General features: G+C 48.5%; 1 protein-coding gene across 7 annotated transcripts in view; it reads right to left on the reverse strand.

Moving 5' to 3' along the window:
* Window positions 1-255: 255 nt before the first annotated feature.
* The window catches only part of slc6a7 (solute carrier family 6 member 7), a 63,401-nt gene continuing 51,342 nt past the window's right edge, over window positions 256-12,314 (reverse strand). For 6 of the 7 annotated variants that reach the window (XM_041199043.1, XM_041199046.1, XM_041199042.1 and 3 more), the window contains 6 exons: window positions 11,315-11,427; window positions 7,583-7,717; window positions 7,161-7,260; window positions 5,603-5,721; window positions 4,162-4,335; window positions 256-998 (listed from right to left, as the gene is read on the reverse strand). In XM_041199043.1, the coding sequence (XP_041054977.1) occupies window positions 864-998; window positions 4,162-4,335; window positions 5,603-5,721; window positions 7,161-7,260; window positions 7,583-7,717; window positions 11,315-11,427 (776 nt within the window). In that variant the 3' untranslated portion in view covers window positions 256-863. The remainder of the gene's footprint in view (window positions 999-4,161; window positions 4,336-5,602; window positions 5,722-7,160; window positions 7,261-7,582; window positions 7,718-11,314; window positions 11,428-12,314) is intronic. The other variant, XM_041199044.1, reaches the window with a different exon arrangement.

Below are 12,314 nucleotides of genomic sequence, written 5' to 3' on the forward strand. Positions count from 1 at the left end.
TGCCGCACTGTCAGAGGGTCAGTACTGAGGGAGTGCTGCACTGTCAGAGGGTCAGTACTGAGGGAGTGCTGCACTGTTGGTGGGTAGGTGTTAAGGGAATGCTGCATTGTTGGAGGTACCATCTTTCGGATGAGAAGTTAAGCAGAGGCCCTGTTGCCCTCTTGGTAAAAGATCCTGTGGTGACTAACGAAAGGAAAGCAGCAGAGTTCTCCCCGATACCCTGAGCCAATTCCTCAGACAATATCACCACAAAAACAAGATTATCTGCTCATTTATTTTGCTGCTGTTCAGGGATCTTGCTGTGTGCAAATTGGCTGCTGCTTTTCCTACATTACAACAGTCAGTGCCTTCAGGAGACGGGAGACGAGGTAAACTCCACCCCCAGCAAGAAGTGGAAGCTGCAAGAATTTGACAGTCTTTGTGGAGAGAAAAGGTCACAGCTTATCCGCTTAACTGGTGTGTGCTGTTGGCACCACAATGGCAAGGTCTCCTAGTGAGGCCGGAACATTTGGAGTGATTCTGTTTTGTCTTCCTGCAGGAAGGAAGGTGTTGATGATGGAGAGTCGCCTTCCGGGATACGAGGACCTCCTGGGAGCTGGGAGTTGGGCGTGTGGGTAGGGAGGGGGAGGGGGTTTAGTTCCCAGTCTGGGTAAACTCCACTCGCGAGTGGCAGCACTGTAGCAGTCCCGCATTGTCCGGTGTTCCCTGAACGGAAGTGTAACCAGGGGGGAGGGGGAATCCCTCAACAGGACGCGGTCCGCCTCTGTCTTCCAGGGGATGATCTGTGGCCGAATCCCCAGCCTCCACCTCCCCGCTCTCCCCCGGTGTGAAGATCGTCACTGTTGCTGGCCGAGTTGGGGCTCTCAGGCTTGCATCTCGTTCATGTCGTGTTCAGTCAGCGTCACTGAGAACGGCACATCGACCGTTTGATGCGTGAATGTCCGGTCACCCCCAGTGACCTTCCAGGAGTTCAGGGGTCGGATGGCTTTCCTAAACCGCTGGAGACAAACAGCAACAGATAAAACTGTCAGCTGGATCCAATACCACCAGCACCAACATCACCGACACCACCACCAGCGTCACCAGCACCAGCATCACCGACACCACCACCAGCGTCACCAGCACCAGCATCACCGACACCACCACCAGCGTCACCAGCACCACAACCATCACTGCCACCACCACCACCAGCACCACCAGCATTACCGACACCACCACCAGCGTCACCAGCACCAGCATCACCGACACCACCACCAGCGTCACCAGCACCACCGACACCACCACCAGCATCACCAGCACCACAACCATCACTGCCACCACCACCACCAGCACCACCAGCATCACCGAACCCCACACACCAGCTCCCTCTCTCTCTGCTCTTTACAAGGGCCACAGCATAGATGGATTTTCGATCTCTGAGGGAATCAAGCGATGTCGGGAGGAGACGGAAAAGTGGAGTTGAAGCAAAACACCGGGTATGATTGTACTGAATAGTGGTTCGAGTGGCCACATGGTCTACTCCCAGCTGGATAGAGTGGACGTACGGAAGATGTTTCCATTAGTAGGAGAGACTAGGACCCGAGGGCACAGCCTCAGAGTAAAGGGAAGACCTTTTAGAACAGAGATGAGGAGAAACTTCTTTAGCCAGAGAGTGGTGAATCTATGGAATTCATTGCCACAGAAGGATGTGGAGGCCAGGTCATTGAGTGTATTTAAGACCAAGATAGATAGGTTCTTGATTGGTAAGGGGGTCAAAGGTTACGGGGAGAAGGCGAGAGAATGGGGTTGAGAAACTTATCAGCCATGATTGAATGGCGGAGCAGACTCGATGGGCCGAATGGCCTAATTTCTGCTCCTATGTCTTATGGTCTTATTTCTTAGGACCTTGTGTGTGCTGTAAATGTATTAGTATCTCTGCTAAAATGGCAACAGGAACTCGCCACAAACAGGTTAGCGTTTGACCGGGTCAGTAGTGATGGCCGATGTCTGCATTTCTGTCCGACTGTGGTTTCCGTAGCTTAAAGGGATCCAGAGCCGGGTGAGTCAATTGGCCAGAGTCTGACCTTTCACTCTCTGGGGACAGGTCCAGCCTCAGACACCAGGGGGGTGTGAAGCACCTTCTCTGGGTACAGTGGGTAGAGGTAGTTTCGTCATTGCAGGAACCCAGAGAGAGCCCAGCTCACTATCCAGTGACTTGTGCTGGAAGGTGCTGGTTGGGATGAGACTGGCATCGGATGGGAACTGACCCACTGAAAAGATTTGGGGATTTGGAGCTGAAATCTGTAAAAGGAGAAATGTGCAGTGAGAGATCTAACAGAGGACTGGACCAGCATTGTCTGCTACTGGTATCTTAATGATATTGTTATGATGAAGGGGATTGTTTACTGAGAACCTAAGGAACTTATAAAGGGAGACTGCTGGGACACTGGGTTGGTGGGGGGTGGGGGGAAGCAGGCAGATGTAATGCTACATCCTGTGAATAAACATATTATCAAGAAAAGTTTTAATGTCTCAGTTTCATACTTCACCAACTGACTAGGGATCGAGTTAGCACTGTCATCATTCAGTCCGCAGAACACCAAGACGCTTGGGGTGGATACATGAGGGCGTCTCCTTCAGTACCTGCCTATCATCACACTGCCCATTGGGTATGGCTCAACAAACTTACCCGTCTCTGAGTCAGAAGGACCTATGCCAGATACTTGGGCACATAATCCAGATTGAAACTCTCAGTTAATTTCAAAGAAAGCTCTGCACTGTTGGAGGATTAGTCCAAAACGATATAGATGGGTTGGTGGAGTGGGCGGTAAAGTGGCAGATGGATTTTAACATAGAGAAGTGTGACGTCATACATTTAGGGAGATCAAATAGTTACAGGGGTCACACAATAAATGGGAATATATTAAGAGGGGTAGATGAAGTGAGAGATCTTGGCGTACAAGTACACAAGTCCCTGAAGGCAGCAGTTCATGTAGACAAGGTTGTAAAGAAGGCATATGGAATGTTCTCCTTCATTGGCAGAGGTATAGAATATAAAAGTAAGGATATAATGTTGGAATTGTATAAAACACCGGTGAGGCCACAACTGGAGTATTGTGTGCAGTTCTGGTCACCACATTACATGAAGGACTTAATAGCTGTGGAGAGAGTGCAGAGGAGGGTTACAAGAATGTTGACAGGGTTAAAAAAGTGTAGCCACGAGGAGAGATTGGATAAATTGGGGTTATTTTCCTTGGAACAAAGAAGGCTGAGAGGTGACTTGATTGAGTTGTACAAAATTATGAGGGGAATAGATAGAGTGGACAGGATCAAATTGTTTCCCTTGTTGGAGAATTCTAGAACCAGGGGACATAGATTCAAGATAAGTGGCAGAAGGTGTAGGGGGGCCATGAAGAAGAACTTTTTTTATGCAGAGGGTTGTGGGTGTCTGGAATTCACTGCCCAAGTTGGTGGTAGAGGCAGAAACTCTAAACTCTTTTAAAAAGTACCTGGATCTGCACCTTAAGTGCTGTAAACTGCAGGGTTATGGGCCGGGTGCAGGAAGGTGTGATTAGAAAGGGCACCTGGATGTCCTCAGGCTAGCATGGACAAGATGGGCTGAATGGCCTCCTTCTGTGCTGTAACTTTTCTATGGTTCTGGTACTGAGGGAGTGCTGCACTGTTGGAGGGTCAGTACTGAGGGAGCACAGCACTGTCAAAAGGGACAGAACTAAGGGAGTGCCACACTGTTGGAGGGACAGAGCTGATGCATTGCAGCACTGCACTGTCAGAAGGACAGGACTGAGGGAGTGCCACACTGTCAGAGGTGCTTTCTTTCGGATGAGACATTAAACTGAGGTGTCATTCAGATGGAGACTGAAAATGCCATGGACACTCGAGCAGGAAGCTTGCTCCAGTGACTTGTACCACACTCACTTCTTTTCAGGATAAAGATTATTTGACCTTTCATCTGACTGTTGTTGTGGGAGGTTGGCTGGTAGTTTTGCTTACATAATAGGACATTGCATGTCTGCAATAATGGATTGTATAGGAGATGTTCCAAAGTGATAAAGCACTCCACAAAAGCCTCATGTGTCATTTCTTTCTTACAGGGACCAGAGGAAGATTACTCTAATCTAAACTAAACAACACCACCTGCAGGAATGAGATGAGGGCCCTTACATCTCGCCATGTTCCAGACTCCTTCAGTACAGCAACCACAGCCCAGAATGGGATCTGTATGCAGCAGAGCACCCCGAGACAGACTCCTAGTGCCTTCCCCCACACCGGGAACTCATAGGGGCCATAGTGCAGGGGAGTGTTGTACATCTCAATAAATACGTACATCAGGATGAACTGTAAAAGACAAAGAAATGTATCATAGAGATATAACTCACAGAACACGTCACACCACACACCAGCACATACATGGATAAATAGGGGCTATGTGTTTCCAGTGGCAGGAGGGTCGGTAACCAGAGGGACACAGATTGAAGGGAATCGGCAAAAGAACCGGAGGGGGAGATGAGAATTCTCCTTTACACCAAGAGGGTGATGGGAGCAGACTCAGGAGTGACTTTGAAAAGCCAACTGAGTAAAGGAAAAAGTTGCAGAGCTAAGTGGGCAGGAGCTGGGACTGGGATGAATGGAATAGTTTTTCAAAGATCTGGCAGAGGTACGCGATGGGCTGAATGGCCTCCTTCTGTACATTACGGGTTCTATGAAAAACGTAACATTCGCTCAGCTGAAAGCCAGGCAAGTGATGACGGATTAAGCCAGGACTTTCAAGGTGATGGATCATTTGAGGATTAACAGCAGTGTCCAGAACTTGGGTCTCTCTGCCTGGCCCAGGGACTTGAGGCTGTGGGAAGCTGGGTGAGGCACACAGAGGGAGACCGGTTCGAGCAGCACCCAAGCCAACAGGGTCTGAGTGGGGACAGCAGTAGACGGAAGTTGCTTTTTTAAAAATCTGTTCTTAGGATCTGAACGTAACGCACTTGATGGTCCATCCCTGACAACTGAGCTGCTTGCTGGCTACTTGTGGAGGGTAAACAGATTAGCCCAGACTGGAATCCTGCGATGGCCCAGATTACGTAAGGGTGACCAGTTCCACCAACGGCTTCACTCAACCAGCTGAGGTTCCATGAAGCAGAGGGAGAGAGGATCAGCCATGATCATGATGAATGGGGAAGCAGGGTCGAGGGGCCGAATGGCCTACTCCTGCTCCTAGTTTCTATGTTTCCATGAGGCTTCTCTTGGGCACTTTATTGAATGCAATTTTGCCGAAGGATTTGAACTCAACGCTTCTGGCTGACTAGTCCACTACCACCCTGAGTTAACTTTCTCTCGGTACATGGCCGGGGGGCGGGGGGGTCACAAGAGGGTACAAAACAGGCCGGGTTCCTGCTGGTAACTGCGAGCTGGTAAGCATTGCTGGCAGTGATGGTCAGAGACAATGCTGCAGACACTGGCTGACTGGGTCTGCGCACTGAGAACAGCCGCTTATTCAAGGTGGAGGATTCAAGGGGCTTCTGCCATTCGAACTGTACCCCATCAAGATGTTCAGGAACGGAGGAGGGAGGGAAAGGGAACAATTCATTTTTAAAAAGGTTTGCAGACTTACCAAGAGCAGCAGTGGTGTGAAGAGGGCCCAACATGCCTTGAAATAGAGCAACAGCTTGCTGCACCAGGGTGGACAAAGGCAGATCATGTCGATAATGTCATTACAGAATTGGTTAACGCCTGTGGGGGGGGGAGACGGCGGAATGAGAGATAGAAATACTTCCTTTCTATGGCGCTTTTCACCGCCTCAGGATGTCCCAAAGCGCTTTGCAGCCAATAAAGTACTTTTTAAAGAGTCGTCGGTTTTGTAATGTTGGAAACAGGGCAGCCGATTTGCACACAGCAAGATCCCACAAACAGCAATGTGATAAATGGCTCAGCTTGAGGGATAAATATTGGCCCCAGGACACTGGGCTGAATTCTCTGGCTCTGCCGTGGGATCTTTTACATCCACCTGAGAACCGGAGTGTGCAGACCAGGCCTTCAACCAAGAAACAGCAATTCCCACAGTGCAGCACTTCCCTCAGTACCACACCAGGAGGGTCAGCCTAGATTTGGTGCTCAAGCCCCTGGAGTGGGTCTTGAAACCACAGCCTTTGGACTCGGTGATGAGTGTGTTACCCACTAAAGCCATGGACAACATGCCAAGGGGAGCCCCTCAACAGTTAGTGCCAATCGCGGTAAACAAGGTACTATAATCCCTTTCCTCCCATCTTCTGCCCTCCATCAGTTGAGATCACCTAAGACCCTATTGCCCCCATCTAAACATTCCCAAGTCCCATCACTAATCGTCCTGCTGGCTCCTGGTCTAGCAAAGTCCCATTCAAAATTCTCATCCTTGCTTCTAAATCCCATCACCCCTTCCCCCTCCTTGTCCCTAACCTTTACTAGTGCAACAAACTCTACTGTCCTCCAAATCTTCTTGCACCTCTCCGATTCCCATCGCTCCACCGTTGGTGGCCGTGCCTTCAGCTGCCTGGGCCCCAAGCTCTGGAATTCACTGCCCAAACCTCTCTGCTTCTCTCAACCATTTTCCTCCTCTATGACACTCCCTAAAACCAACCTCTTTGAGCAAGCCTTTGATCACTTGTCCTAATACCATCTTATGTGGTTTTGGTGTTCATATTATTCTCTATACCCCTTGAGATATTTGTCTGCATTACAGGCTCTGTATAAACACAATCTATCAATGCTGTTTCCAGCAGAGGTGGAGAAGCGTGACAGCTGTCTAAACATAGAATTATACAACACTGAAGGAGGTCATTCTGCCCATCATACCTGTGCTGGCTCTTTGGCAGAGCTATCCGATTAATCCCACTCCCCTGTTTTCCCCAGGGCCCTGAGAAGCTTTACCTTCCTAGATTAGATTATCTAATAACCTTTTGAAAGTTACTATTGAATCTGTTTCCACCACATTACAGGCAGCACATTCCACATCGTGACAAATTATTCTGTTCTCTCCTGTTGCATCCTTCACCTGACAGGGGCAATGGGCGTGAACAAAAACATTTACTCAAGGAAGGACAGTCTTGGTGCTCTCAATGTTTCCTAACCCTCTTCAATGCAGTTAGTCAGCATCGGTGCTGTCCCTTTCTAGAAGCTTCTGAGGGAGGGTTTACCGTAGAAAAATGCAATCCCCAGGCACATGAAGAGGGTGATGATGATGAGTCCGAAGCTGGTGCTGTACGAATCGATGAGAGTGAACCAGTAGATACCACCCTATGGGAAAAGAGCAATGAATAGAGCTGATCAACCGGGTCTGGACAAACACACTGGATTCTGAGTAATGAGTGAGCCTCCCATTAGATCCGGGTGTGAATCAACCCCTTTTATTTTCAAAGGTCATTTTGTTGGGAATAGCCCTGCATTTCTGTGGGTTACTGTGTTTTTTCAAATGTTAATCTTACAGGTTACTTTTATTTTGCATTGATTCATGTTCATATTCTTATTGGTTATTATACTGGGTTTGACCCCTTCATTTCCACTGGTCCCTATTCCTGACGGAGCTGAGCCCGGGCTGTGGGATCACCCTGTGCTATACCTCAGTGATAAGCAGCAATCCCAGGAGGTAGAAGCTGAAGCAGAGTGCAGCAAGGAACATCACCTTCCACTTGCCATTCCGTAACACTGGGAACTCATCCAGGAACGCCGTGGTGATTCCCTCCATGTTACCAAACTGCAAAAAAGACCCACACAAACAATCCACAATTAGACAGAAACAGTCTAAAAGCTTCTATTTACTGTACCTGTATGACCTTCTGCAAGATGCTGACCCAATCGTCGATATGTCCAACATCAATTGGCAAGTCCATGTACACTCTCCCCTATCACTGATTCTATCCACCCATTTAATCCCCTCCCACAGCCCCATGGACACTCTCCCCTATCACTGACTCTACCCACGCATTTAATCCCCCTCCCACATCCCCATGTACACTCTCCCCTATCACTGACACTACCCACCCATTTAATCCCCTCCCACAGCCCCATGTACACTCTCCCCTATCACTGTCTCTACCCACCTATTTAATCCCCTCCCACATCCCCATGTACACTCTCCCCTATCACTGACTCTACCCACCCATTTAATCCCCTCCCACATCCCCATGTACACTCTCCCCTATTACTGACACTACCCACCCATTTAATCCCCTCCCACATCCTCATATACACTCTCCCCCTATCACTGACTCTACCCACCCATTTAAACCCTCCCACACCATGTACACTCTCCCCTATCACTGCCTCTACCCACCCATTTAATCCCCTCCCACAGCCCCACGTACACTCTCCCCTATCACTGACTCTACCCACCCATTTAATCCCCTCCCACAGCCCCATGTACACTCTCCCCTATCACTGACTCTACCCACCCATTTAATCCCCTCCCACAGCCCCATGTACAATCTCCCCTCTATCACTAAATGGAGGGGGGTGGGTACAGTCAATCATCTGAGGGAATGTCCTTTAGGAATCTCCATTGATCCCTGTATTATGCAAACCATCAGAACATGCATCCCCTCCCCTCTCTTCTCCCCTCCCCATCCTGTGCCTGCAGTCCTCGGGGATTGACCCTTGTTCTTCCTGCCCCTGTTCATGTTAGATTCCATCAGTGTTGCCCCTTTGGTCCCTTTTCCTATATTCTCAGGTCTCATTTCTCGCTGGGCACTAATCCAGCTCCTGATCAAGAGAGAGTGCAGAATCCAATGTCCATTCTATATTCACCATCCCCTTCATAACAAGTAAAACAGCTTCTCTCATCTAATTGCATCTCATCTCGCTTTCATCTGTGCCCTTTAGGTCTCTGATCACAGTCCATTTTTGTTTACAAAGGCAGAGGAAGTGATGGGCTCATTATCCACTAAGGTAAACGCAAAAAAAACTGTGGATGCTGCCAGGCCTGCTGAGTTTGTCCAGGTATTTTTTATTTTTGGCTCATTGTCCACATTCAGTCCAGCCCCTACCCGGAAGGAAGCCTTTCAATATGAGGGTAGATCCTCATTCTACACGTTTCTCCTCCTCTGCCCCTCTCAGTCCTGAAAATTTTAACCACTGCCGATCTTTCTGCTCCTTCTTTTAGAAAGAAGGTTGGTTGGGCTGCTGACCAAGGCTATCAACTAAAGCCGCAAAAAATATGTCCTATTCCTCTTGTGAGAAGTCCAAGTCACCCATCTGTAGATTGAATGAGGAGCTTTGCTGACACCCGAAGGACAAAGACCAGTACTGCAGCATACCACTCGCTACTGAGGAAGCTGGGAAACTGTACCGGTTAACCTGAAATCAGATTATTAGCTCTTGAATCAGACTGGTGAAGGATATAACCCCTACCAGACCAGCCAGCTCCTTTTTAACACATATTTATATCATTTATATCGGTTGCATACAGGAGGCTTGTACTCCCTTGAATATAGAAGATTAGGGGGTGATCTTATCGAGGTGTTTAAGATCATTAAAGGATTTGACAGGGTTGATGGGGATAAACTATTTCCTCTGGTGTTGCGGGTGGGAGGGGAGAAGAGTCCAGAACTAGGGGACAGAACCTTAAAATCCGAGCCAGGCCGTTCAGGGGTGATGTCAGAAAGCATTTCCTCACACAAAGGGGAGCGGAAATCTGGAACTCTCTCCTCCAAAAGCAGCTGTAGAAGCTGGGGGCTTTCAAGATGGAGATGAAAAGACGTTTGTTGGGTAAGGGTATCAAGGAATGTGCAGCAAAGGTGGGTAGATGGACTTATGCTTTGATCTAAATGAATGGTGGAACAGGCCAGAGGGGCTGAATGGCCTCCTCCTGTTTCCATGTTCCTATTCTATGGAGGCTGCCTGTGAGTCTATGAAGGTTAATTTCCTCAGGGAGTTAGGGTGACCAGTCCTTGTATTGGGAATTGCCTCACAGGCAGAGGTATCAGCTCACCCAAAGGTGTCGAAACTTGGGGATAGTCCCCATTTCGCACAACCTCTTGTCAAGACTTTGAGTTCAAAGAACCATGTTGGACCTTGATCTTGTGCCAATATCTCTGGCTCTTCTGGTAAAACCTTGTTATTGCCCATCAATGTCCCCCTCACCACAGCCGCCCCTCCAAACAGACAATGGCCTTGTTGACAGGACTTCTGATGCCTTCAATAATAATCATTTAACAGACAATAATCATTTATGGAGGAGAAAAAAAGTCAGGTTTTGCTCCTCATGTCTATCCAATAACCCAGCTGAAAAGTACAGGGTGTGTGGAAACGGTCTGAGACAGTTGTGTTACCTTGATCCCACCCATTCACCCAAGCCCTGTCTAAAGCTCTATTATTGAAGAGTGGTCAGATGGTGACACACAATAACCATGGCTCCTGGACCATCTCATCTGTCACCGTGACTCCCTTGACCATCCCATCTGTCACCATCCCGTCTGTCACCATGATTCCCTTGACCATCCCGTCTGTCACCATTACTCCCTTGACCATCCCGTCTGTCACCATTACTCCCTTGACCATCCCGTCTGTCACCATCCCATCTGTCACCATGACTCCCTTGACCATCCCATCTGTCACCATCCCATCTGTCACCATGACTCCCTTGACCATCCCGTCTGTCACCATCTCATCTGTCACCATGACTCCCTTGACCATCCCGTCTGTCACCATCTCATCTGTCACCATGACTCCCTTGACCATCCCGTCTGTCACCATCCCATCTGTCACCATGACTCCCTTGACCATCCCATCTGTCACCATCCCATCTGTCACCATGACTCCCTTGACCATCCCATCTGTCACCATCCCATCTGTCACCATGACTCCCTTGACCATCCCGTCTGTCACCATCCCATCTGTCACCATGACTCCCTTGACCATCCCGTCTGTCACCATCCCATCTGTCACCATGACTCCCTTGACCATCCCATCTGTCACCATCTCATCTGTCACCATGACTCCCTTGACCATCCCATCTGTCACCATCCCATCTGTCACCATGACTCCCTTGACCATCCCATCTGTCACCATGACTCCCTTGACCATCCCATCTGTCACCATGACTCCCTTGACCATCCCATCTGTCATCATCCCATCTGTCACCATGACTCCCTTGACCATCCCATCTGTCACCATGACTCCCTTGACCATCCCATCTGTCACCATGCCATCTGTCACGATGGCTCCTTGGGCCATCCCATCAATCATCATGACTCCCTGAATTGCAGAAACTGTGACTGGGTGGGCTGATTGTGCCCCATTATTGGCAGTGGGGAGTAAGGGCACCCCTTCAGCCAGTGTCAAGGGCCATAGTTACCAGCGTATCGATCCCCAGGGTGAAGAGCATCAGGAAAAACAGGATCGACCAAAAGAACGAACCAGGCAGCAGGGCAAGGGCTTCTGGGTAAGCAACAAATGCCAACCCGGGACCTACAGTGAACAGACAGCAAGTTACAGCACAGAAGGAGGCCATTCGGCCCAACTACAGCACAGAAAGAGGTCAGTCAGCTCAATCAGCACATGCTGGTGTTTACACTCCACAACAGACTTCTCCCATCCCTCTTCATCATCCTGTCAGCATATCCAGCTATCCACAGGAGCTGAGCATTACAGGTCAGACTCTTGCCTCTTCATCTCAAGGACAGAGTTCAAATCCAGTCCAGAAAGAAAGAGCAGGAGAGAGGAAGGATGTAGATATAAGAATGTACGAACTTAAGAAGTAGGAGTTGGAGTAAGTAATTTGGCTTCTCGATCCTGTTCCGCTATTCCATAAGGTCATGAATGACCTTCCACCTCAACTCTACCCTGTTAAATCTCTTAAGAATTTTACATGTTTCAATGAGATCAACTTTTATTCTTCTAAATTGTAGGGAATATAGCCTTAGTCTACCCAATTTCCCCTCATAGGACAATCCCCTCCTGCCAGGAATCGGTCTAGTGAACCTTTGCTGTACTTCCTTCAGTACAAGTATATCCTTTGTTAAATATGGAGACCAAAACTGGACAAAGTATTCCAGGTCTGGTCTCACTAAAGCCCTATATAATTGCAGCAAGACTTCTTTACTCCAAACTTTTATGTAATAAAAGTTAACATACCATTAGCCTTCCTAATTGCTTGCTGTACTTGCATGTTAACTTTCTAAGATTTGGATACAAGAACACCCAGATCCCTCTGAATATCATGGTTTACCAGACTCTATCCATTCAAAATATAGTCAGTTGGTCGTCCATAACTGGAGCATTGCTGAAAAAAGAGATATGTTGAAGCTTTTTGTCTTGCGCTCACCAGGACACTTCGCAAGAATACCAATACAGGG

Source organism: Carcharodon carcharias, chromosome 11 (assembly GCF_017639515.1).
Source record: "Carcharodon carcharias isolate sCarCar2 chromosome 11, sCarCar2.pri, whole genome shotgun sequence".
In the NCBI taxonomy this organism is placed as follows: domain Eukaryota; kingdom Metazoa; phylum Chordata; class Chondrichthyes; order Lamniformes; family Lamnidae; genus Carcharodon; species Carcharodon carcharias.